The sequence below is a fragment of the Centropristis striata genome, chromosome 22 (assembly GCF_030273125.1).
Source record: "Centropristis striata isolate RG_2023a ecotype Rhode Island chromosome 22, C.striata_1.0, whole genome shotgun sequence".
Classification (NCBI taxonomy): domain Eukaryota; kingdom Metazoa; phylum Chordata; class Actinopteri; order Perciformes; family Serranidae; genus Centropristis; species Centropristis striata.
In genome coordinates this window covers 24095024-24122043 of record NC_081538.1, presented here as the reverse complement: position 1 = coordinate 24122043, position 27020 = coordinate 24095024, and the positions used below count along the sequence as shown (strand labels likewise).

The 27020-nt window shown below is 40.8% G+C and overlaps 1 protein-coding gene across 2 annotated transcripts in view; it reads left to right on the top strand.

Annotated features, from left to right (window-relative positions):
- The window catches only part of chrm2a (cholinergic receptor, muscarinic 2a), an 89256-nt gene extending 64126 nt beyond the window's left edge, over positions 1–25130 (top strand). For both annotated transcript variants that reach the window (XM_059325554.1, XM_059325555.1), the window contains exon 3: positions 22473–25130. In XM_059325554.1, the coding sequence (XP_059181537.1) occupies positions 22514–24019 (1506 nt within the window). In that variant the 5' untranslated portion in view covers positions 22473–22513 and the 3' untranslated portion in view covers positions 24020–25130. The remainder of the gene's footprint in view (positions 1–22472) is intronic.
- Positions 25131–27020: the final 1890 nt, after the last annotated feature.

Here is a 27020-nt window from a genome sequence, read left to right as displayed (position 1 = left end):
GTAAAGGGGCCAAATATTGGCAAATTATTTTCAGCAAACTCAACACAGTGCAATCCTCACTTTCCTACAATTTCATCATTTCTTTTTTTGCCGCCAACAACTTTTCTCCTTTTAAACCAAACAAAGAAATGACGACTAATAGCCTCTGAATGAAACTGCCTGCAACACTGACACAATTACACTGCACCGGCCCGTCTGAATCCCTTGCTCTCTTATTGCTTATTGGTAGTCTATATGCAGATTATGCAATTTATTGACACGACGTATGGGTGAACACGCACTAAATGAAAATGAAACGAGATTAAAAGCGCGAGTCATAACTGAAACAGGAGAGATTTTAATTTCGAGCGGCGCCGGGGAAAATGTTGCACTCGTGTAAACAAGTGCAGGAAATAAGATATCAGATTAGCTGCACAGGACTCTTTTCTTCCCTCCCCGTTATACTGTGGCTTCCTGCTCCTCCACTTTCGCCTTCTCTGTTTGACTGACACCATGATTGCAGCGTAATGACGAGCTGAGACGGATTTGAATCCATTCTCCAGAGACAAGGATGTTCTCGCCCTTTCACTCCGGTCAATTATCTTTTTTCTGTAATCGGTAGTCATCTGAATCAAATTACAACAAAGGGGATCAAATTCTGCCTTTTTTTCACCACCAGTAAATTATAGACAATGACAAAGTTTGAGCAGAAACGTGGGATGAATTCATTGGAATTAATCTGAATTTATCATCGTCACTGTCACACTTGCGTAGGCACTCTAACACTCAGAAGCTGTGCTCAATAGAAGTTTGAAGAGGCTCCCTTTGGATTTTTTTGAGGTCAGATTTGTCCCATTAGGGGAGGAACGGGAAAAAAGCTTATCCCATTTGTAAAAAAAAGAATCACTTAGAACAAAAACACCTTTTAGCATTTATTATTAATGCAGAGGTGCCTGATCCCAATTTGCCATGCAACCATCCCTCCTGTTCCACATTGCCTCGCTTTTAATTCCCTAATTAAAAAGTTTTCCAGTGCAGATATAAAGAATTTGTCAGGAAAAACTCTCCTGTGAAATAATTCATTAGAGCAAAATCGTAATGAATTGAGATTTGGCTTTAGGATACCACCTGATCAGTGCAATCAGACTTAAAAGGACGCAGGTGGAGCGACAACTGAAGGCAGCTGCAGTGCATGCAGTGATTGTGATTTGTGCATCAGCTGCTAGCCACCGTGGCAAGCTGAGTGTCCTTGCTGATCTGTTGCAAAGCCTCATTTACTGTGCATGTGGGCGGTCATCGCCTATCTGTGTATAACTTAATGATTGTTACCAAGCAATGTTTATTTCCCTCCTTGCTGGCAAATAATCCCTTCAATATCTCCTCACTAGCTTCATTAACTTCCACGTTTCTAATCAAGATAAAAGGGAATTACGCTCGGGCAACAAAACAATACAAACACACATAGAAGCACTGCAAACAAAGCCCATGCTTCTTTGCAATTCAGTTATCAGTGTGCAAACTTATCATACACCAATTATGTTTTTATGATCATGTGAAGCTTTGGCATCAGTGGAATCTCCAGTCTAAAGAGAAGAAAGCAGGGAATTGTTAATTTATGAGCATTTTTATACATTCTTGATGTAAAAAATGGCAGAATTTAGCATGAAATGTGTTGAACAAATGGTATGAACCCCAAAATTGCTGCAATATTTTTTTATTAAGACATAATTGAGCATGATTAATTGGTTAAGCAATTAATTAACATTAAAGATGTATGACTATAAATACTGTACACATAGTGCTCAGATAATCTTCAGGTTCCAACTTTCAGATGGTGTATATCACTATTATGTGGCGCCTATCGTTTCCATTCACCTGCTATCTCCCCCTTAAAATCTCCCCCTCCTCAACCCTAATTCTGTGTCCAATTGTGTGGAATGCTAAGGGGTTAAAAAATAAAGGATTTAATATTATCATTCTTTCTATGACTGTGTTAATGACCATATGCAGCTTTGGCATCAGTGGAATCTCCAGTCTAAAGAAAAGAAAGCAGGAATTTGCTAATTAATTATAATTTTTTTTATCCATTCTTGATATAAAAAAATCTTGAAAGCTCAAAATGTGTTTAACAAATGGCATCAACCCCAAAATTGCTGCATAACTTTAATTAAGACATAACTGAGCATGAGACTGGACTTCATATAGTCACACCATAATGTTCTACCCTTATATAGTATTTTTATACATATACATAATTGGTTAAGCAATGAGTTAATATTAAAGATGTATAACTGTAGCAACTTGACACAGTGCTAAGCTCAAATTAATCTTCAGGTTCCCAGTTTTCAGATGGTGTATATTACTTCTACACTGTAATAAATTATTCTGTAATCATTTCATTTTACTTAATATATTTGATAAAATGTATTAAATATAAATGCTTCCTTGATTTTGAGGCAGTTGTTTAAGTAGCTTTAATATAAAAATGTTTGCGATAGAATCTACTTATTTTGACCACATTAAATATAATCTTTACGTGTATGTAATTCTAAATCAAGAGAATTTTGAATGAATCCAACACAGTAGATTTAGTCCGTTTTTAATTGACAGGCACTTCGTGTTAAGTTTTTATTAACTCAACTTGTAACGTAGTTAGATTTAATTAATAATATTGCGTGCAATCTGTTCCCTAAATTTTATTGAGTATCGATTGTTTATCTTTTTTTTACAGTGTATGTGGCGCCTATTGTTTCCATTCACCTGCTATCTCCCCCTAAAAATCTCCTCCGTCTCACCCCCAATTCTGTGTCCAATTGGGTGGAATGCTAAGGGGTTAAAAAAGGATTTACTATTGCCTTTCTGTCTTTGACTGTGTTTACTTTAATTCCCCAATGGGTAGGAAAAAAGAAATTGAGGGGTGTATGCCAGTTGTTGTGACTGTGTTGGATGGACGTGGGCGTAACATCAAAATTAAAAAAAAAGAAAAAATTTCAAAAAGAGCAGTACAGCAAAAATCTGGCAGCAGAAACTCTGTGAACACCAACATTGCATTTTTTAATTCCAGATTGGCTGACTTCTCAGTATGCTTCTTTCACCGCCCGCAGTGCCGGATGACGTGGCGTCACCCGCAGCCTGAATAAAGTGCGAATGCTGTGTTCAGTGTCGACAGCTCGTCAGGAAGAGTGACAAGTACTGGGGCAGGAATTTGACCAACAGAGGGGGAGGAGTTGGTGGGGATAATAAATTCTTTTTGAGGTGAAGTTTCAGCCCTAATGTCACATCATAACTCAGTGTTGCAGAAGCCACATAGGAGTCCTGGTTTTCCTTCACGTGCTGTAAGTTGTCGGCATGAATTAACAACATATCATGTCTCGTAATGTGCCATAATCTTGTTTGGAGCACAACTGCCAAAAAATTAATTCAGTGTGAGCTGAAAGGCACCGAAGTACTCAGTGACTGACACATTAACTTAGCCTATTAACATAATTTTAGTGAATACGGGCATGATTTTCTAAATTACCATGGTGCCACTGGTGTTTATTATGTCTTCAGTTGGTTCTTTGAGATTTCGATAACTGCACTAAATTCCTGGGGTTTGGCCCGATCCAATTAAATGACAACTAATAACTTTTGTATTACTTTGTATAGAAATCAAGGGCTGTAATGTGGTTAATTTGTTTGACCTCATTGAGTACTCTGACCAAGGGCCTCATTCATGCAGCAACATTCTCTTAACTGTCTTTTTATATTTTCTCTTATTATTTCCTCTTAACAAAAAAGTCCAGATGCACCAAACGTTCCTAACGATCCCAATCTGTCTTGTCTTTACCCAGCTGTGCTGATTGATGCATCCCACTTGCTCAGAATGGTTTATTAGCATAGGTAACGCCCCCTAAACACATAAAAGGGCAGGTGTTGTGCCGTGTGGAAATACGATGCCATATGCCCATAAAATTTGAGAGAAGTCAAAAAAGGCTACAAGGACCAAAACTTTTTCCAACATTTTCCAGAGCAGCAGTACTCGCCTGGCAGGAAAGTCAAAGTTTGTGTGTATATCGCTTCCTGCATGAGGCCCAAGGTCTCACATTTCAACCAGCAGGCTTTCTGCTTCTTGTAAATATAATTTTGCTGAGATAATTAAACAATAATAAAAAGATAATACACACTTGAAAGTGACACATTCAAGTTTTCTTGAACTTATGTTGCTAGATAAGAGTTTCAACCGTAATCAGCTGTTATGTTCCAGTTTATTCCAATTTAACCAGTTAATTAACTTTTATAATTTAGTGATCAGTATCTAAGTAAGGCCAAACATTTATAGACTACTGCCATCAAACTCATGTAGATACTAAGGCCTTATGGTAATTTGGGTGAAAATAGAAAAGGATCAAGGCACGTTCCCTGGGGTACTCCATACATGTTTTTTGACTGAGAAAGTCAGAGTGAATAAAATCATTTTTTACCACAGAGACAATGCATGGTCCACAGCTCAACATATGATCTTGGCCTTGCTAAAAATACATTACACATTTCCTTTCATCATGTATAGTTGTGAGTCTCATTTGGCCAGCTGCCCATCATTTCACATGTATCAAGGCTGTACCCGTTGAATGCTCATTCCTGTGAACACATTGAACTAGAATTGTTTGATTAAATATCATGTCCCTCATATGTTTGATCAGAGTAGGCAGGTGTTTTGGTGAACAAGTGAGCAAGTGGGATGCATCATAACCACAGAAATGTCATCGGTAATTCCCAATGGACACTAACCAGGCGCACAAAAACAACAGGCAATCATCACACTGATATAGATACATTTACAGAGAGATTGCTGGGAGGACACCTCAAGGTTAAGATGCAATTTACAAAAAAACTGGTCGTCCCTCAAAAACGACAACAAAGGGTGTTTGTACAGGCAGAAAAATACGACTCATTTATGTTTTAGGCTGTCCTCACCGACATCTTGCTGACGTAGTAGTAGTGATCGACGGTGATTCAGAGTTTAAATGGCAGAAGTAAAAATGTACTATTTATGTAACTTACATGGCTCACGTCACCCTTGTAACTACTTCACTTCCGGCATTTCTGAAATGTGTGGTATGGGTTATGGATGTTATTGACAAACAGTCTATTCTGTCGTTTCGGTATGAGATCTTGTTGGAAAAAAGAAAAAAACACGGAAAAGGTTAGTCTTAATAGAAAAAAAGTTTTTAAAGGACCAACTGGTTTGGGCAAAGTGTTAGGGTTTCAACCGTAATTTTTTTTTCAATTAAGTCTCAATTTAATAAAAAATGGCACAGTTAATGACGGATGTTCTGATTGGTGGAAATGGGTCAAAGGCTGGCCTTTTCAATGGGGTTTTACTCCAGGCAACATGACTTAAAAAAATACCAATTAACCGAATTATAAATGACAGCAAGTTTCCCTGGGGCAATTTACTTTGCACGCTCTAATGTCAACAAAACGGGCGTCATCAGTGACAAGTCTGCTGACGGATGTTTAGATGGAAGGCTTTGATTGGCTTTGGGCGTAATGTTTTGATGAGATGTTAGGTTAGGTGCACTGTTGACGTGATGAAATGTGAAACACCAATTAGCCACGTTTTAATGGTGGAGAGTGTTTTGATTTTTTTTCTAGCATAAAAGTCCAGTGGCATGCCCCCCCTTGAAATATAAAGCTGTCAGTCAACGCACAAGGGAATGAGATACTGAAAGCAAAGGGAGGACAGACCAAGAAGGGCTAATTACATAGCTGACACCTCTTGCCTTCAAGCATCCCCCTGCAAAGCTTTTTTCCACAGTAATTTCACAACGACTGCTTTGTTTGGGTGCGCAAGGCTGTGTTAGCATGTGTTTCCAGCCATTATTTTTAGGCCATTGCTCCATCAGATGGGCAGAAATTATGTAACGTATGTAGTGAGCAAAACCACAATGTTGGCATGTGTTATTCCCACTGCAATACTGAGAACAGTGCTTGTCGATGCCATCAATCCTGCGTGTCAAGACCTACCAGCAAGACAGATGGCTTAAATAAATCAAATGTAATGCAGGAGCATGCCTCTTGTCTCTCAAAATGCTTCGTGCATTCTCCAGCAGCAGCATCTAAATGCACCTGACAACATGCCAGCAGCTCTTCCTGTGAGGTCCTGTTTTCAGAAAATTAAACCCTGTGATCATTATTTATCTTTTAAACTTCAGAAACCTCATTTAACTAAGCAGTCACCATTATGGATGGTTATTCCAGACGGGACAGCCTCCCGAGGCAATGCAAATAAGTGGAGGGCAGACAGTGAAGCTGGAGTATTTAATATACAACATGTATAATTGATGACAACGTCTGTGAAATATAATGTAGATTCGACAGGTGGGAGCTTATTAGAATTTTGTACTTCTAAAAGAAGCCGAGAACTGGCCTCCAGTAGCTTTTCTTTAAAGGTTAAGTATGGTTATAAATATTAAAATGAACTTTTTGTCAAATTTGTAGTAGTAGGACATATAAAAGATGGATGGCAGCACTTTCTGCTGTTTGTATAAACTTTAACTGTGTTAAATAATAGTTAAAAGTGACATACCCAAGTTTTCTTGAACTTTGTTGCTAGATAAGTTTTAACTGTAATCAGCTGTTTAAGTTCCAGTTTATTCCAATTGAATCAGTTAATTAACTTTGAACACTTTGGTCAGTATCTAAGTAAAGCCAAACATTTAGAAACTACAGCCATCAAACTTATGTAGACACTACTAAGGCCTTACGGCGATTTGAGTGAAAATAGAAAAGGACCAAGGCAGGTTCCCTGAGGTACTCCATATGTGCTTCCCAATCATGTTTTAGATCATGTTCTGGCCTCCAGTAGTGTTTCCTCAAAGGTTAAGTATGGTTATAAATATTAAAATTAACTTTTTGTCATACTTGTAGTCGTATGACACATAAAAGACAGATAACATACTGAACCTTTGAGTTGCATTAACCACATAGGAAGTTATGTGAAGACTGTCAAAACACTGTAGATCCCCTCTAGCGGGGCCACTGAGGTGAAACAAAAAAAATGCCAATCAGGTATCACATTACACCAGTACTAATCTCCTCTCATCAGCGGATAAATGAGAGGCAGTGACAAGGTAATCAAATCGGGAAAGCCACATAAATGGGTCCTGTCGAAATTGCCTGTCTGTGTGACACGTGGCTTGACAGGCCATCAGGTTTTTGAACGCTTTGAGTTTTGGTCATGGCGCATCTGTTATTTGGATCAAGGTCGACTTCCATGGATTAGCATCTGTCGGCTTTATTTAGAGCAACACCACTAGGCTTTTCGGAGCGCAGGTTACTGCCAAGGATGCTGACGGCCACTTGTGACTGACTGCGGCACATTGTGTTCCCGTCTTATCTGACTTAGCTGAAGTTGCCTCTTTACAAGTGTGAGACAGATTCCCCTGCAAGTGAACAACCACAGAGAAGCTTCATACATCACTGGTTCTTGGACCGCAAGTCCCATAACGCTCCACTGAAACAGACAGTTTGTTATAGTCTCCTGGCTTTCTCGTTTGGCTGTAGCAGGAAAGTAGAGTTTGGAGATCAGCAAAAAAACTTTAAAAATGATTCATTACTCACATTATCCTAACTAAATGCTGCTCTAGATCAGTGTATATTGTGGTGGAAATGATCTCCTGGCTTACTGTAACATATAGGGAAACTAGAACAGGTACTGTAAATAGTACAACCTGTCCAAGGGCAACATAGCTCTGCTTTTTATCACTAAAGTCTGAATCACAGGAGAAAGACAGAGTACGTGGGGGATGGGCAACGAAATACAGAAACAATGAAGTGGAACAAATCCAACAGGCACACGCTTTATCTCGTTCCCTTCGCCTTCCCTGCCTTTTTTCCATTTTTGCTATCTTTCTCTATCTTAATGAGCACCACAGCTTTCTATCGAGGGATGGTGCCAGCATGATACATCACAGGCAGGACATATACAGGGGGGACGAGGACAGGACAGTAGCAGGGTGACAGTGATGCTGGCGGAGCGATTAGGAGTGCTTAGACAGGCATGCTGATTCACAGAGTGCAGGCAAAAGAGCACCATCATGCTCAGGGAAATGGCACCCATTATCTCTTAAAAATAAAAATGCAAAAGAGGACTATTTCAGTTGAGTAGGACTTTGACTGAGCAGATGCAGAGCGGTAGTCCCGACCACCTTAGAGGACTCAAATTCCAAGGTCGAGTCCAGTTTAACCCTCTAGTATCACTAGGGACACTTTCCTCCAAATTTGTAATTTTTCACTTTTTTTTGGGCAATAATTTTGGCTGTGTTACTGCACATGGCATGATTTTTGGAAGGGTTTTTTCTTGATATATTTTGGATTGGCATTTAAAGGGTTAAAATGAAAATATTTGGCAGTTTTTAGCAGGACTGAAGTTTGTAAGATTTAACCCAAAGCAGTACAAAAAAATATTAAAATGTAAAGTGTTTATAGTGTTTTTTTTTTTTTTTTTTTGTTGGGAGTGGACATTTGTGTCCTTAATGGTCTCAAAGGGTATTATATTGAAGTGATCCCAGGGGGTTAAGTGAGGATCCAAAAGTCAAGACAAATGGCAGATGTATTGAACTCTAAGAACTAACTTTTAAATGTATAAAAAGTATAAAGATCTACTTTCTGCACCCAAAGCTGATTTTAAATGAGGCATTTACATGTAGAATAAATTGAGAAATATTACTAAGATAAGCTTCGAATTGGTTACTTTAATTAACAGAAGTGTTGGTCAGACATGATCCATTCATGATCCGGCAAAAAGTTACAAATCCCACGATAATGTCCCTGATAAATTGTGTTGTTTTGGCATTTAAAGGGTTTTAAAGGTTCACAGGGCTAAAGATTTCACTGCATACTTACGCAATATGTAGAAGTTGAAAATGTTATTTTTTTTAGATTCTCCAGTGGTAGTATAAAAAAAGGCACTGTTCCCTTCACAAATCCACCCCTGTGAAACTGAAACAAATGGGCAGAAAGAACATCAACATCAGTATAATTTAACATAAAAATGTTGCATATTGTGGCTTTAAATTGGTTTCTACCAGTGAAATTAACTACATTCTCTGATAGGCTTGAAAAAAAAACCCATAGATGTCAATAAAGCTACATTTTCATGTTTTCAATAGGGAGGAAAAAGTTATGTCAACTTCCACTAGTGGATATTCAAGAAAAGTGCTCTTGAGACTGGCCTCGAGACCATAATGAGACTCAAGTACCACAGCCCTGCCTGGCGTGTGTGTGTGTGTGAAGTCAGAAGACTTTCCTCGACTACCGAATGCTAACAATGAGCTCGACACCTTTTTTCCGAAGCAGTTAAACCTTTAAGAGTGTCACATTGAGAGTGACATTAACAGGCTTATGTTCTTCCCCTCTAAGAACACTCTAGTCGAAGGGTTAGTTATAATTGCTCATCGGCCCGAGTTAAAATGTCTGGTCATAAAGTCAGTCTGCACTGAGAGCCGGTGGCACGATCACAACCACTCACTGCACAGAGTCTGAGAGCTTCCTTGCATAACATGATCTCATTATTCAAAGGCAGCGTTGCGCCACATTAATAGAAGGTGACCTTTCCATTTGTTTGCTGCAGAATCAGATGCTGCTGCGGATTTTTTTATTTTAGTCTCAAACTCTCTTAACAGATCAGAATTGAAGTATATGTATATTCCCGTAACACCTATCCACTCCTTTCCCTCTCGATTTCCATACTGGGTGATGCGACACTTGTTCTGCGGTGGCAGCTAAGAGCAGGGTTTAATTGAACAAAGCCTGGGAGAGGGAGCCCCACAGCAGCACCAGCAGGGATCGGCTTCACCTGCGTGAGGCGATTACTGAGCCACTACATAAATGCAGAGGTTCAGTGGAGAGTGCATCCATGTCTATGCTCTATGTGAAATCAGTAATGAGCCAGCAACTGCCAGGAGAGACTAGTGGGCCAGCTCATTGCCATGCATAGTATGAAGACGCAGGGACAGCAGGGGAGTCCCAGAGGCAATATAAGAAAAGCAATACTGTCATTCTAATGGTGGTTGGGAGATGCTCTTAGCTGATAGCAACAATAGGGTGTGATACCATAGTGATACCATAATGCCACATATATAATGTGCTACATGATAGTGTTCCAGGCCAAGTGAAGCTTAGCATTTCCCTTGAATGTATCTGAATCAGAGCTTGAAATTCAGGAGGTTTGTCAAAGACGAGCCGAGAAAGGCATGCACTGCAAGAACAATCATCGATGTTCTATTTTTGCCGGCGCGAGGCACAGATTAGATAATCAAAAAACGGGCATATATTTATAGGAGAAGAAATGGAAATGTCAATACACTTATTCAAGCTTAAAGGATTTCCCCATTGCACAGGAGCTGGATCACTACACATATATTTACATTATTCCATCCATAGTGGTAGCCACTCGCTGCACATATGCAGGCTGTCTGTTTGCTGGCAATGTCCTGCAGCATTCCACCAGAGGAATGGCTCGCCTGCCAGATGTTGCTTAATAAGTCTGTCTGTTGATTAGAGCTTGTTCTGTGGCTGCTGCAGATGCCCTTGGTGCCCAGTGAAAAATGCTTGTCATGTACCAGCTAACAGGGACACCTGGGACGATTTCCATGTGGATAAAATAAAGAGGCAATGTCTTACAAGCCATGATGCGTTGCCTGATTTGCATTAGGGGTTTTTGGTTAACATGTTTGGGCCCGATAATGATATCGGTTATTTTTAGATCAAGGATGCTGATAAAAGCGGATATTTGTGCTGATATTGGAAACACGGCTACTTAAACTATAACAAGATACAAACTCTCCATTGAGATTTTTCGACTAATGAAATTGTACGAGACGGTGCGGCGGCTCATGCTTCTACTCTTGAGAAGCAATTATGATTAGAAATATGGAAATCTGCTAATTAAAGCCAAATCAACAGAGGATACACGGTGCAGGGTTTTCTCAGTCGCGGGGAAATTATTTGTATGGAATAAAACGTTTAATGTGAAGTGAGAGGCGAGATAGCGAGCGTTTGAGTAGGTAGCGTGACGGTGTTTGTCAAGTAGGAGCTGCTGCAGGGTCTCTCTGTATGACAGCAGGAAAATTGACTCATCTTCCTTACCTTCCCAGCTTGCTTGAGGACTTTGTTCATTCATTACTGGCTGAGCTCCAGTGTTTCTTTTTTGTATCCCAGAAGGCTGGTGATATTTTCCAGACAGTGTGGCTTCTGATCTGTCACCTACAGTTAGAACTATATAAGATCTCTCCATTGACCTGCATGTGTTTCGAAACACTCCCTCCTTTTAATCTACGCTCGGCAGAAGGCGTTCACATACTTCCAGTAATTCCATCTTAAAAAGTGCGTGTTTCTAACAGATTTTGGGGGATGAATGTGGCAGCTTACAGTGGATCGGAGTCGTTGGATGGGCTGCCTGGCAGAGCAGCAGAGGTCGTTTGTGACACTGTCATTTTTCACAGATGGTGTGGAGGCTGCCATAGCAAAAAAAAAAAAAAAAAAATGCTGGAATATCAATAGGATGATCTCTGAGCATTCTTTGAAGAGGTAAGGAGGGGGTGTAACCGGATAGAGGGCACCTTAAAACGACATTCCTGCAATGCTGAAGATAATTTGCGGTAAATCAGTATGAATATAATTTCTATGAAGTGGCATCTAAAGGTCACTGTGAAAGAATTACGAGCCTCTTGCTGTCAAGACTCAACACAATTCATCAAGAGGAATAAAGAGGGAGTGGAGCAGTCTTGATTTGGTTGACCGCATTGAAACGGGAAGATAGAGAATCTGGAGAGTCTGGCCAAAACCTCTATTCATACACCCCCTCGCTGTATTGTTAATCAAAATATGTGCACACACAAAGACAAATGCAAATCCTCCAGTGTACATTTTGATCTCATCCCCCTCACTTGGCGCACAGTGACACACGGCCACCTACAGTTTCTCTGGGGAATCTCTGGGTAGTTGACTGTTTGCAGATTATCACAGCTTGTTTTTTCCACACGCTTGAATGCCATTTCCTGCTCGTTAACTCTCCATTAATGCTCTGGCCACTTAGCACAAGCACTGCCCGAGAGGTCTGGGTTTGAGAGGCTTTTGTCACACCTGCAAAGAAGAGGTTTCCCCTGTAATTACCCCCCTCTCATGCATAATGCCATTGTCTAACTTTTGACGAGGTCATTTTCAAGTAAGCATTTAATACTTCAGCTGTTAATCGCAGGTTTATCATGTTGGAGAGGTTGCGAGGCCCAATGAACCTTGGAGTTGTCAGGTATATGTCCACTAGAAGCAAGTTCAGCTTAGTTAAAAGTTTCTAACAGCAAGAAACATGGCAACAATAGTAGGAGTCGTAATGATATACCTCCTGGGGTAAAAGCGGAGGCATCATTGTAGACACCATATGAGGCCAATAAATAGTCATTTATTCACTAAAATCTCAAAATTTTGCCATTTGTAAACATTTCTTCATGTCGTATGGTCAAGTCTCACTTGAACTATTCGCTTCACTACCGCCAGGATTTCTAGTGGTACAGCTCTGTTTCTTCTGTGTCCATATAACTAATGTAAACTCTGTGTTGTGATTTAAATGAAGAATACACACTTGCTTCTCAGTCTGGTCTGATTTTTTCTGGTAAACAAAGGGATTCTTGTGGTCAGCCACGTAGGACAATAAATTAGCAATGTGCTTATTACTGGGTGCGATCCAACCTACCACGGCCATGCTCCTCATGCACTGACACTGCTAAGTCACGAACAAGGGCATATATCTACAGATGAGACGCCCACTGACCAATCAATATACAGAAAGTCAATAAAACCTTTTGGTATTGGTTGATTAAAGCATGGCAAGTGGAATAACTAAATAACTCTGTGCAAATTTTCTGAAAGCTTACAGATGTAACAATATATATATATATATATATATATATATATATATATATATATATATATATATATATATATATATATATATATATATATAATTAACACAGATAGGTATAGGGGCAGAGCCTGCTGTCTGTACTCTAATGTTGAGCATGAATTAGCCCTAAGAGTGATTCCAAGATCCTCTTGAATCAGCTTTAATGGGAAAGAGTGACCTCACATAGAACAGGGGAAGCAGGAAACCCCATCCTGGAGCTCGGACTAGGACGACAGCTTGTGTCGGAGGGTGAGCAATTCCAACAAAATTAAACTTGGCTGGAAATAATACCTGGACATTGACAGACTTGCCAAGAGACACCGTTGAGTCTTTCCCCCAACTGAAATCCACTCTGTCGGATCAGAGAAGACGTTATGTGGGTCATTGCTATGAGCCTTCTGTACTTGTATAACTTGAGTGGGACCTATGTACCTACGTGTTCTTGGCAATAAATAAGTGCCTCCACTGTGGGCTTTGGGCTCTGTGGGCAGTCTCTTGTTGCCAATCTGTTATGTGATATTCATAAACAGACTCAAAACAGGGCCAGCCCTAGACTTTTGGAGGCTGGGTTTGAATTAAGGCCTCTCCATTCATTGTAATGTGTTGCTACTTGACATTCAGCTAACCAACTTGTGTATTGGAAATGCTAGTTTAAGCACGCACAAAAACACATAACACATGTTGCATGAAGGAGTCGGCACCTCCAAGTCTGAGGCCATGGTTCTCTTTCTCTGGATTGCCCCTACTGGGTTGAGGGTGAGTTGCTTCCTCAAGCGAAGGAGTTTAAGAATCTTTGGGTCTTGAGCCAGAAAGTAAAGCTCCAGATTAAACAGTCCATCTATGTTCCAACCCTCATCTATGTTCATGAGTTGTAGTAACACTGTCCAAAAGCATAGATCTGGGATACAAGCTGCTAAAATTAGGTTCTTTTGTGAGGTTGGACTCTGCCGTAAAGATGGGGTGAGGAGCTCAGAGTCCACCCGCGGCTCCTTCACGTTGAAAGGACCAAGTTGTGGTGGTCAGATGCCCATGGGCGCCTACCATTAGAGGTGTTCTTGGCACGTCTAACTGGTAAGGCCCTGTGGTGAGCCCAGAACATGCTGGAGGGATTATATGTCTCATCTGTCCTAAGAACGCCTTGGGGATCCCCCAAGCAGGGCTGGAAAATGTTGCCAGGACAACCAAGCCCCCCGGATAGCAAATGAAGATGGATGGATGGATGGAAAATATCACAACAGCAACAATATCTTTAAATAGACCAGTATATAGCGTATTTGTCTGCTACACCGTAACCCTTAAAAATGGTCCGTCTCTGGACTTTTTGCTGCATCTGGTTAAAGTTTGGTGCATAACTTAGGGGAGATTTTGCCCATTTCAGTGAGAACATTCTGTTTTCATGTGTAATATGTCCCAATGTCAAATAGATAGGACACAACCAAAATATATACAAGGTAACCACATGGTGAAACGCATACACTAGCGCTCAAAAGTTTGGGGTCACCCAGAAAATGTCTTGTGCTGTTTTCTATGAAAACAAACTGTTTTATTCATGAAATGAGTTACAAAATGAATCTAAAATATAGTAAAGACATTGACAAAGGTAGAAATAATCATTTTGACCTGTAAAAATCTCCAACTTTACCTCTAGATACTCAACCAGCCAGAGGAAGGATAATTTTATTGATTCTCAAATCAGCACAAAACAGTTTCCAGCTGTGCTAACATAATGCTCAGGTGTTTTAATGATCAATGAGCCTTTCAACACTAAGCGTGGATTAACACGTTTTCCATAAGAAAATCAACCGTTAACCAGCTTTGATAGAAATGTCCTTATTTTTTAAAGAAAAGAACAATTTAGTTACCCCAAAGTTTTGAGCGGTAGCGCACATTTATTACAAATAACTTATGATATTGTCCAGGTTTTCGCTTCTACTGATCCAGCATCTTCTCTACTGACAAACATATGCCTAGCACCTGAAACTTATAGCATTTAGCTCTGTTTACCCAGCAGTCTACTTTCCTGGCATCAGGGTAGTGACTGGAATAATGTGCATAGAAGTAGCCAAAACTGGCTTCTTTCAGAGGGTGTCTGGGCTTCACTGTGAGGACACAAGGGACAGGGTAAGAAGCACAGACATCCAAAGACCGCTTTAAAAAGAACCCCTGATCCTTTAAGTTTAAAGGAGCTAGTCAAAGGAGGCTGACCTGTATTCCTCCTGAGGGGGGGTATTCTCTGTGGTGGTATCCTCCTGGGTCTCCTTCCAGGTCGAGATCTATCAGGATACTTCTACAGAATTTGCTGAAGGAATTTAATATATTTTTTGGACAGGGAACACCCCGGGTAGAGCTACGAGGTCGTGACTGGGGGAAAAGAACATCGAACTTACTTTGTTCAGCCCACTGCCACCATGATCCAGTACTCAAATAAACGGATGGATAAATGGCTTTGATCATTCTCTGTTTAAATATTTACACTGATTCTCTACAGGCATCTGTCAAGATCTACCCCTAACAGTCTGATACCCCTGAGACAGCGGAGAGAGCTCGAGGAAATGAATGCAAATTTGTAATTATACTTCACCGGCTCAAGACTCGGATCATTTTGTAGCCATGTTTCATCAGAACACTGAGATGGCTTGTTGGTTCGATGGTTATCGGGACCTTTTTCATTTCCTGCTAAACACTTCTCCAAATATTTGTATGCATTTGTGTGTGTGTGGGTGTATCGCAGCGCTTTGTCAGTATCCCCGTCTGAATGACGGCCCTGCTAGGGAGCAGTTTACACACACACACACACACACACACACACACACTTGGGATAAAATGAGCCAATATTTACCTAAGCAGGAACTTAACCTCACGACACAGTCCAAAAATATGAGAAAGATTGTCTGTGTTGCTAAAAACACTTCCGTTTCATGTTTACCAGCCGTGATTGAGCGTTCCCACATTGTCACATTAACTTGTGACTGTTGTAGTTACATCACCTCTGTTAACAGAAACAGTTTTTCCCCCTCTACAATAGGAAAGCCTTGAGCTACGGATGAGCAAGTGAAGTCGTGATTATTTTTCCTTTCTTAAAACTTTCTTATATCCATGAACTGTAATACTACCGAGAGAAGTGTTGAATGGACCTGCACCCCCTGCGGAGCGCCTGTACTGCAGCAATGATAGGTTTTGCATTCCAGTCATGCCCCTCTTGCAAACAGCAAGTAAACGAATGCCTTACCCTGCACGCTCCCATGGAGAGGGCCAGCAATGAAAATGCATGTAATCATTGAAAGCAGGGGGCAAGTGCCCTGGGCTCTACCTTGGATCAGTGCTCAGAGATGGGGAATGGGAATCTGGACACTGGGGAGGCAGCCAAATGCATCGGTCTCAGTGCAGCTACACAGCCGCCAGTGAAAACAATGTTTCCTATATTTCTGCTTGAAGCGACGTCAACAGGAAAGCTGACACCTGTTGTCTGTCCCTGACAAAACAGTTGACCTGTGAAAGTGCTTATTTAGCCTCAGATAAAAGACAAAGCAGTTATTTAAATGAAAAGACAACAACTGTTTCATACTTCAGCTCGGTTATTATTTACATCTGACCCCACCGGAGTCCACTACAAAAGACAGTAAGGACAGAAGTTGTGGGGAAAGTTGAGGTCAGCCCTTTCGGCTTCCCGGAGGACATAAGCAATTTTCAGCTCTAGTGAGCCAGCTCCAGGAATACCTAAGTCTGAACACAGAACAATACTCAAGCTCATTTATTCACGTCCTCCCATGGCAGCAACCGACTTGTCTCCCCTTATTTTTTCTTCTTTTAATACACTAAACAAAAAGGGTAAATGTAATATTACAGAATCCTCTGAAACACAATTTGGTGCAGAAGTTTAAGGATGGTGACGATGTTACTTCACACTGCTAAACAGATTAACATACAACAAGTGTGATTAAGATATCTTTTAATAAATTGCCGTTTTAATATTCTTTTTTAATTGTACAGAGACTTTATGAACACCCTTTATATCAGCGACAATATCTTTTAATAGACTAGTAAAATTAGTTTTTGTCTGTTTCACCCTATCACTAAAAACGGTCCTTCTCGGGACCTTTTTGCTGCATCTGGTTAAAGTTTGCTGCATAACTTAGGTGAGATTTTGCCCATTTCAGCAAGAACATACTGTCCTCATGTCTAATATGTTCTAATGTTGAATAGATAGGACACAACCAAAAGATTTACAAGGTAACAATATGATGAAACGCATACACTAGCGCTCAAAAGTGTGGGGTCACCCAGAAAATTGCTGTTGTTTTCAATGAAACAAACTGTTTTAATCATGAAAAGAGTTACAAAATTTATTGAAAATACCGTAAAGACATTGACAAGGGTAGAAATAATCATTTTAACTTGTACAAACCTCCAACTTTACCTCTAGATACTCAACCAGCCTGAGGAAGGATCATTTTATTGCTTCTCAAATCAGCACAAAACAGTTTCCAGCTGTGCTAACATAATGCTCAGGTGTTTTAATGATCAACTTGTACAAATCTCCAACAATACACTAAACAAAAAGGGTAAATGTAATATTACGGAATCCTCCTAAACACAACTCGGTGCAGAAGTTTAAGGATGGTGACGATTTAACTTCACTCTAGATTAACATACACGATATAAAGCACTTGATGAGGAAAAAATCTGAATATTCATCTCTCGGGATAATGATGGAAGTGTCACTCACGTTGTGATTGTGCTCTGTCAGATACAGTGGCACAGACTGCAGTAGTACTGAGACTCGCAGGTAAGCTCTATGATTGATAGCTATGCTAAGAGTGCCACTGCTGCTCTCCCCAGGCGATGGCAACTGCACTCATGCTCAGCGGGCTGGCATGCCAGCTTTTCTACAAGTCAACAGTGACGCAAAGACATCTTCCTTCTGTTCAGTACAACTTCCCTACTACTGTTTCTGTATCTTAGGGAGATGAGATAATAGATACATAAGTAGGAATCCAATCAGCACAGCACTGGCTTTCCCCTTTGCAGCAGAAGGGTCTTTTCGCAGTAGGTTGATGCTAACATTGCTGACAATATGTGCACGAAAGCTTTAAAACAAAGTCTCGTCTCCTCTGAGACCTTTTTAGAAAACTGTGGCTGTTCAAATTGAGCTGAAAGGGATTTGTGCATCTTAAGTTGACTCTATCCAGGGCACGGCTTCCGCTGTTTTGTGGCAGAGATTTCAGGTGTGGGACGAGGCTTATGGCAGCCGGAGGTGGACAAAGAGCAACGAAGGGAGTTAACTGGCTCCACTGTGCTACGACCATCTATACTGATCCACTTTACTTTTCTAATCCACTTGTCTCAAGCGAGCCACAAGTGTGTCCCATTTGTATTGTTGGTGTTTTTGAATATAAATCGGTGGACTTAAACATTTTATGGGGATTAGTCCAGCTTAGCTCCATGCCTAATGCAATGATTAGGGATTTCTGGCACAGCAGATAAGTGAATGTTCACTAGTTACTCAGCAACTGTGCTCAACTGTTAAAGACCTTAAGCCGAAATGGCAAAGTCTTGGACTAGACGCTCTCCAGCTGCAGTGCTGTGTCACCCATAACACTCCATTAACTTTGGCTGCAGGGTGAGTCAGTTTCACATCGGTCACTGGCCATCTGATGATGTAAAACAATTGTCACCATCACATTCAAATCAAGTGAGTGACTTGGGTTCTTTTCACACATGGAGAAAATCCAAGTGAACCAAAAATGCATCTTTACAAACCAAGGTATTGTTCCGCACTAGTGCATATTTCTGTGAAAGAAACATTGCTATGCAATTCAATGGCTAGTCTCTTTACGATTGAAAAAAAAATGATTACAAAGGCAATCGTTGAGATATCTTAATCAGATGTGTTGTATGTACTCAGTGGTTATAAAAGTTTTTTTTTCCCACATTGCATTTGTGTATTTCAGGTACCCTGTTGATGAAATGGGTAGTGGTAAATGAACCCATATAAAAAGGCTACTCAAGAGAAGGCACAATGTGTATCATTGTTTATAGAAACAAAACGGACATGAAGACTCAGCCAAACTACAGAACTAAATATGGAAGAGATCCACCATCAAGTCCATCAATTTGAGCACGGCACTAGAAATATACAGAGACAGGGACAGTGTTGGATAAAGAGGAGTGGACAACCCAAACCATAACCAACTAATGGATCCCATGTAGAGGTGTATTAAATGAGGCAAAAAAAATCAATATCTGCTCCTCATTCTGTAATAATTTCCAAAAGTGTTCGTTCATTTGCTTTTATAATTCATTTTTTAAGTTGTAAAGAGACTTTATGGACACCCTGTACTTCTGTATACTCTGCTGCATCCCAGAATGCAAAGCGCACCTGGCTACAGAAGCCGTTGACATCAAACTTGCAGATTGCACCTAGTAGTTGGGTTGGACTGAGTTTGGATCACATTACCCCAACAAATATACCATTTGTTTGTTTGGGAATGGAGCAAGACGAGCTTCTCAAAGAGTCTTGGAGCAGGCTGTTACCATGAACCGGTAGTATGATTTCCTATGAAAAGTTATGCACTGGAATTTGGTGGTTTCCAAAAGGATTTTGTCCACAGAAGAATAAATGTAATGTTAAACCCTGGGGGGGGAGGTGAATGGCCCAAACACATGGTCTTTCAACCATAAGACTTGTGCCTCATTGGGGGAATTTATGTCTGGAAGTAGTACCAGTAGGATGATGGTTTTAGTGCCAAAAACAATTACAGCATTAACAATATGACGAACTATACAACAGCAGTCATGAGGTAAAAACAATGTGTTGTGGTGATGTGTCTGCAGCGTGTTGAAAATAGCACTTGTCACATTTGGTAGGAGATCATACAAATCGCCTGCACAGACATTTTGGTGTGCATGTTTTGGTTCAAACCTGCCCAAATGAATCGCACTAAGAGGGAAAAGAGTCTGATTTAACTGGACCAAATTGAAAGTAAAACAAAGAAGAAAACAACTTTTTGTTTTGCTTGGTTTGTGTTCTCCTTGGCAAATGAGTCAGCTTTATTCGCAGTGTGTCTTCACTTTCCAAAGTTATCTCTCAAGTGAAACAGACAATTTGATTCCATCGTGCATGATGCCTGAGCATTGATAAATGTCCGTGGTTACTCGAGTGGTTTTAAGTCAAACTTGTATTCACTTATTGGACAGCGTATTGATTGTTCTCAGCAGAACGGTACTTTCGAAACACTTTTGAAACACAAGCAGAATACCACAGGCTGAAAGTTAGATTCGTTCTTTTACAAAGAGAAGGAGCATCAGAAAGCAGTTCTCAAGCCTGATGATATTTATGTCAAACTGAGTGTGCCATAAAATCTGACCTGCAGCACCTGAAACTGCTCCAAGAGTTGTGGCCCGCAGCTCTAGACGCCCAGCAGACAAACCACATTACTCCTAATACCACAGGCCTGTGAAGTGCACAACTGAGCAGTGTATAAATCAAAGCAAGGTCTACAACACGGGCGAATGTTTAAGGTTAAAAGCGAGAACTAGTGGGTCACTTGGGGATCAAAAGAATTTTCTAGTGCTGTATGAAGAGAATTTTTAAGTGCAAGTTGGAAATGGACCTTTGAAGATAAAATGTCAGCTCCAATTTTGTCAATAATTCCTTTTAAAGTTTTTATTGAACTCTTGGTAATACGGACTGTGTGTGTGGGGTATAATTATACTTTTCCCTCGCTTTTTAAGAACGTACGTGCATCGCATAGTCGAAAAAACTATATTCACGGCAGAGGGAAGATTGATCTGAAAACGCCCATCAACTCCAAATACAGGGGTTTGGGAACGCATTCAGAAGAAATGAAAGGACCGTAATTCCAGCCACAGGCTAGTCATTAGGCATTTTGTGGTCGAAGCCGTGTCCATCAAAGTGGATAGGCAGACAAAAGCTTAGGAAACAAAACAGCTTTGAGCACTTTGCATGAAAAAATAAATAGGCAAAAAACATTTTTCATGGATTTCTACGTGGTGAAATGTGACCATGCATGTTTTATTTTGTTGTCTAGTTGTGCACATTTAGTTGGTTCCAAGACGTAATTGGAAACACTTTTGTCCAGTGAGAAAACTACTTTTTATTCTTCCACTGATTAGGTTTAAATAAATTGTTTGGAAATGAAGCAACAAGTCAAATGAGGATACGAAAATGAAGTTTAATATCAAGCACATCTCTTCTTTCATCAGCCATTCATGTGCACTTAGATCTCAGTTTAGAGCAGGCCCTTTCAGTGCTTTTATTTTATTTTTTCTCAATCACGAAGCAGGTGTCTAATGGAGAGGTGTTATTTATGCACTGATTATGAAAAATATCTGCGCCACATATTCTAATTACCGATGTAATTACCGTACAGACAAAATAGTCACGGTGGTTTGATGAATTGCTTTTCCGACGAACTAAAAGCTGATCGGAAAAGGTCACACTGCTCATACGGATAGTTTAGCGAGACATATATATTTATATTTTAGAATCTACTTCTGGGTCAACACTTATCTCCTGTCACACGATTACACATGGAAATATTGCATCACATTTTCTGTAGCGTATTGAACATAATTTACTGAATGAAGTGTTGCTAATGTCCCACGGCAATTTTGTATTTTAATTTAGATTATTGTTTGTTGCTTTCCCTGTGTTTTTAGATTTGTGTTCTCTAATTGTTTTAAAGGTCACACATTATTATTGTTGTTATTATTATAGCATGGAATATAACTTAATTATATTCCATGCTATAATAATAATAACAATAATATGTGACCTTTAAAACAATTAGTTATATTCCATGTCTCTTTTGATTATGAAACAGAAAATGCTCAATCCACACAACCTGCATTCAGCAACTGCCTCTACAGTGCTGTTACAGTCATTCCCCGGCTGCAATGACAGCGCAGAGACGCTGAGAGCACAGGTGCCAAAGACCCCAAAACACTGACCAATCGAAACAGACTAGGCTTTTTTGGGGGTCTTAAAGAGATAGGCGTTAAAACAACGTTTTTCAGACAAAGGGTTATATATTCAGACAGACAATATAAGAAAAATAAAGGGGTTTTATAAATATTAAAGCACAGATTTTGAGTTTCAACCAGAATATAAGGACTGAAAATGAACATAATATGTCTCCTTTAAATGTCAGTGCCTACATCCTTAGACTTTTTAAATTAAATGGCACAGAGTTGGACCAAGAGCTAGTCAGACACCGTAGGTCAGACAAATACAGAATTATGGATTGGCATATAGAAAACATTGGGATCAGTTTTAGAGCTTTTTTGCAGTGTAATGTGCCTTAAAACAAGTGGCATTGCATGAAAAGTGGCACTACACAAGGCCGTGAATCACCCCTGCTCAGGAGAGTTCAGAGTTCAGATAGAGTCATGGACAGTTAGGAATACTTCAACTTCTGTTTTATATGCCATTAAATAGTCCTCAGGTAACTAAAAAGCTGAAGCTGCCACAGTCACTTTTGTGCCTCATTACAACTCTTCTCTTCTCTTCTGTTCTCTCTTGTAGGTTCCATCTGAGTAGGAGGTGGCAACAAAAGACCAAATGCCATGGATGTATTCAATTTCACCTTCTGGAATGCCTCCGAAGGCAATGACACAGAAGTTGTGGAAGAGAGCGAAAGCGCCTACAAGACCGTGGAGGTGGTGTTCATCGTGTTGGTGGCCGGTTCCCTCAGCTTGGTTACAGTTATTGGAAATATCCTGGTCATGCTTTCCATCAAAGTTAACAGGAACTTACAGACTGTCAACAACTATTTTTTATTCAGCCTCGCATGTGCTGACCTAATTATCGGACTGTGCTCTATGAACTTGTACACAGTCTACATAGTAATGGGGTACTGGCCCCTGGGGCCGGTGGTGTGTGACCTGTGGTTAGCCTTGGACTACGTCGTCAGCAACGCGTCTGTCATGAATCTTCTCATCATAAGCTTTGACAGATATTTCTGTGTCACCAAGCCCCTCAGCTACCCTGTCAAAAGGACCACCAAGATGGCAGGAATGATGATCGCAGCAGCCTGGGTTCTGTCTTTCATCCTCTGGGCACCAGCTATCCTCTTCTGGCAGTTCATTGTTGGTGGGCGGACAGTGCCTGAGAAGGAGTGCTACATCCAGTTCTTCTCTAATGCCGCAGTCACTTTTGGCACCGCCATCGCCGCCTTTTACCTGCCCGTCATTATCATGATTCAGCTGTACTGGCAGATCTCCAGAGCGAGCAAGAGCCGCGTGAAGAAGGATAACCGCAAGCCGTCAGGAGGCAATCCGGAGCCCGTGTCACCTGGCCAGAGGAGGAACAACACACCAAAACCCAACAATAACAACGTGCCAGGCGAGGACACAGGTCGCCCCCAGAGCCAGTGTGCTGAGGACGGAGCTAACCAGCATGATGGAAAACTGCAAAACGGCAAGGGACCTTCCTCGACCACTGCCGAGGGCGAGGCCGAAGGTGACGACGTGGCGAGGGAGAACTGCGCTCCCGGAGAGGAGAAGGAGAGCTCCAACGATTCGACATCCGGCAGCGTGGCCGCGTCCAATCAGAAGGAGGAGGAGGCGGCACCCTCCACTGCTAACTCCAGTGCCGAGACAAGCCAGCCGCTCCCACGTCAGCGAGCCAAGGCCGGGGGCTCCAAGCTGACCTGCATCAAGATCAAGACTAAATCGCCCAAGGGTGACTGCTACACACCCTCCAACGCCACCGTCGAGATCGTCCCGGCTTCAGATCGGCAGAACCACGTGGCACGGAAGATCGTGAAGATGACAAAGCAACCTCCCAAGAAGAAGAAAGCGCCGCCGTCACGGGAGAAAAAAGTGACCCGCACCATAATGGCCATCCTGGTAGCATTTGTTGCCACCTGGACTCCCTATAATGTGATGGTGCTTATTAACACCTTCTGCTCCAGCTGCATCCCCAACACGGTGTGGACTATTGGCTACTGGCTGTGCTACATCAACAGCACCATCAACCCGGCCTGCTACGCTCTGTGCAATGCCACATTTAAAAAGACATTCAAACATCTTCTCCTCTGCCAATATAAAAATATTAGGTCAGCCAGATAAATATGGGCCACTTTGGAGGATGAGCTGAAGTGAGTTGCCTGTGTGCCATCCATGTGTGTGAGTGTGTGTGTGACAGGAGTTTGTGAGCGTGATAGAAGACTGCGAGAGTACATTTAAAATTACTTTACATCATTTTATCCTTTTGTTTTCCAATTTCTCTCTCAATAACCGGTTGTAGCACTTTACACAAATTCAACTGATGCCAGTTGCGTTGAGATGTGTCGTGCAGAAGCAGCAGCTAGATAAGGAAGGTTGTAAAAAAATTCAGTTTGACTCAGAGTTGTAAGCTCAAAAAAAAAATGAGGGTGTGTAGAGCAGGGAGCACTTGGGAGTGACACTGAGCTGAGAGAAAATGAGAAAAGATAAAGAGCGGAGGAAGATCTGCGCTGTACGAAAACACAAGACTTCAAATGGGAAAATAGGGCTGACTGAATTTACAAACCTCTGAAGTTTGAAGTTCAGTGGAGATACCTGTAGATAACTGTACATATGAGTGTATACTCAATATTTATGTGAGTGCACATGTGGGTGTGTGCTGGTATGGAGTGTGTGTGTGTATACACCCATGTGTGCCCTTCTGCCTGCCTTCTTTCTGTCTGTCTGTGATCCTCATCATGGCACTTCCAACCAGCAACATGTAGAATAAAGTAGGGCAGCGGGGGTAGATTGCTTCTTACTGTACGTGGTCACATCAGAGCTGGAAGCTATCCCATCTTCCAATGAGCCCCTGTGGGAATGAGTTGCCATCAATACATAATATAAATATAAATATATTAGAGCTGCATTTCAGCCAAATCACAAAAAAAACAAAACATTTTTCACTTACCTCTCCTGGTGTGTAACCACGCAGGCAGTTAGCTTGCTTTTATTTTGCCAAATATGTCTCAAAAGTTCTGCCTCCATCCCAAAATAATGAAGGCGACTGCAATTTGGTTTGTGCTCACAGCCTTTGAAAAAAATTGCATTTTAAATTATGTCAATGTCCTGGCTCTACAGGCCTCACTGACAAAAGGTTTTTCCTCAGAACTACTTGGTCAGTTGTCAAGAAATGAGAAAATGTTCTCTTTTTTTAACATGATGTTGACCCATTTTGTGCCATAAAATAAAGAATATTTGTCCAGTGGATAGAGACATACTCCTATGGAGACATAGAAATTTGAGCCCTTCAAAGAAAATGAGCTCCCAGAGATTAATACCATCATGGCTAAAGAAATAAAGCCAGGATACGTTACCTTAGCTTAGCATAAAGACTGAAAGAAGGGGGGAACCGCTAACCTGGCTCTGTACAAAGGTTAATAACAAATCAGTTTACTAGCACCTCTAAAGCTAACCAATTGACCGATGCTAAATCCCGCTCCTTTTCGCTCTGGGTTAGGATTGAAGCCAGGACATCATTAGCATAGTTTAGCATAAATACTGAAAAGGGGGAGACCGCTAACCTGGCTCTGTACAAAGCAAGCTAGGTAGCACCAGAACCACGAAATATACTGGTATACTTAGACAGGCTTATACTTATACTGATATAACAACAATTTAAAGACATTTAATTGTTAAAATGTGGCTGTAAAAGATGGACTTGATACCCTGACCATGCCACAACATTCACAGACACATTACATTGTACAGAATATAGTCACATCTTAAGTTAGCACAAATCTAGCTAGCTAACTAGCCTGCTAATATATATCTACATCAAGAAGAGTTGGCTTAATGTCAGCCAGGATAGCTTCCTCCTATTTTCTGTTGTAACATTGAAGATATTTGAAAAAGGACAAATGTTGGTGAAGTAAGCAGCATGAATTATTAGCCAGGAAAGACGCTAATGCTAATGCTCCTTTGTTTATATTACATTTTGAAGGCTTTGTGCCGCCCCCTAATAACTTCTGTGTTATTAATTTGGATGTCTAGTATCCCAACAGTAAAAAATAATATCGACCTTGATGCCAATTTCTTTAAGCTTTATTGCCTGACACCCAGAAACTATCAATAGCTAAACAGAACCAGCGCTGCCATGTTTTCTTTGTAGCAACTAAGAGCGGTGGGACTTTGGATTGGTCAAATAACAAAATATACCATCTGTTTTATGCATAAGTTGTTGTTTTATGTGGTTTATGTGTGGGACTGTTTTATCTTCTTTTTTTTTATGGCTTGTCGTCATTGTGAGGAAATCACTACACCCTGCTGAAGAAATAGTCCCTCACGTCACCCCTTTAAAACCACAACTTTTAAATCACATTTTAAATTTATTACAAAAGAAAACTCCCTGAGCACAACCTGCCATGTATCATCATAGGGAATAACCAAATAGCTGTACTAAGAACACAAACAACAGGAGTTGTATATGGAAATATAAACACAGACGAAAAAAAAATGAGATTGTTCAGTTGCACTCTTTGATTTGCCAGCCCTTCGTACCGCATCACGTCAGCTTTTACAACGACTGACAGGATGTCTGATGTTTATTTTATGGTGGTTATGAAGATGCCTATGTTTGCTGTCACTGCGAGGAACCTTCCTACTCTGTGAGTGAAACAGGTGGCTGGAGCTCAGAGCTGTGGCTTATTACTGTCTGTGGGAAGACATTGTGTGGTGTGTTTTGTTTTGTTTTTTCTTTTTGGTGTGTGGGGATGAGTGGGAGACATCATATGATTCTGCTGATTAGTAGATTGGTGTCACAGCGTGTACTGTACTCACTGTCCTGATGATAATTGTGAAGATCTGGGTGTGTGTGTGTGTGTGTGGGAGCTCTTGTGTGAAGCGTGTGTGGGTATACATGCTGACGAGTGCTTGCTCCAAGAGTGGAGTTTACTTCTGATCACAGGCCGCGACCTTGTGATTTAATTAAGGGCTATTCCGCGTCTTTACTGTTCACGTTTTGTAACCCATCTCCTTTTCTCTTTTAATTTGAAAATCTTAAGTTAATTGATTCTGTGTAAATCATCACATTCTTAGATTAAAAAATAATAAATAGCCGTGCTTATTTTAATTGGAAAAGAAATGA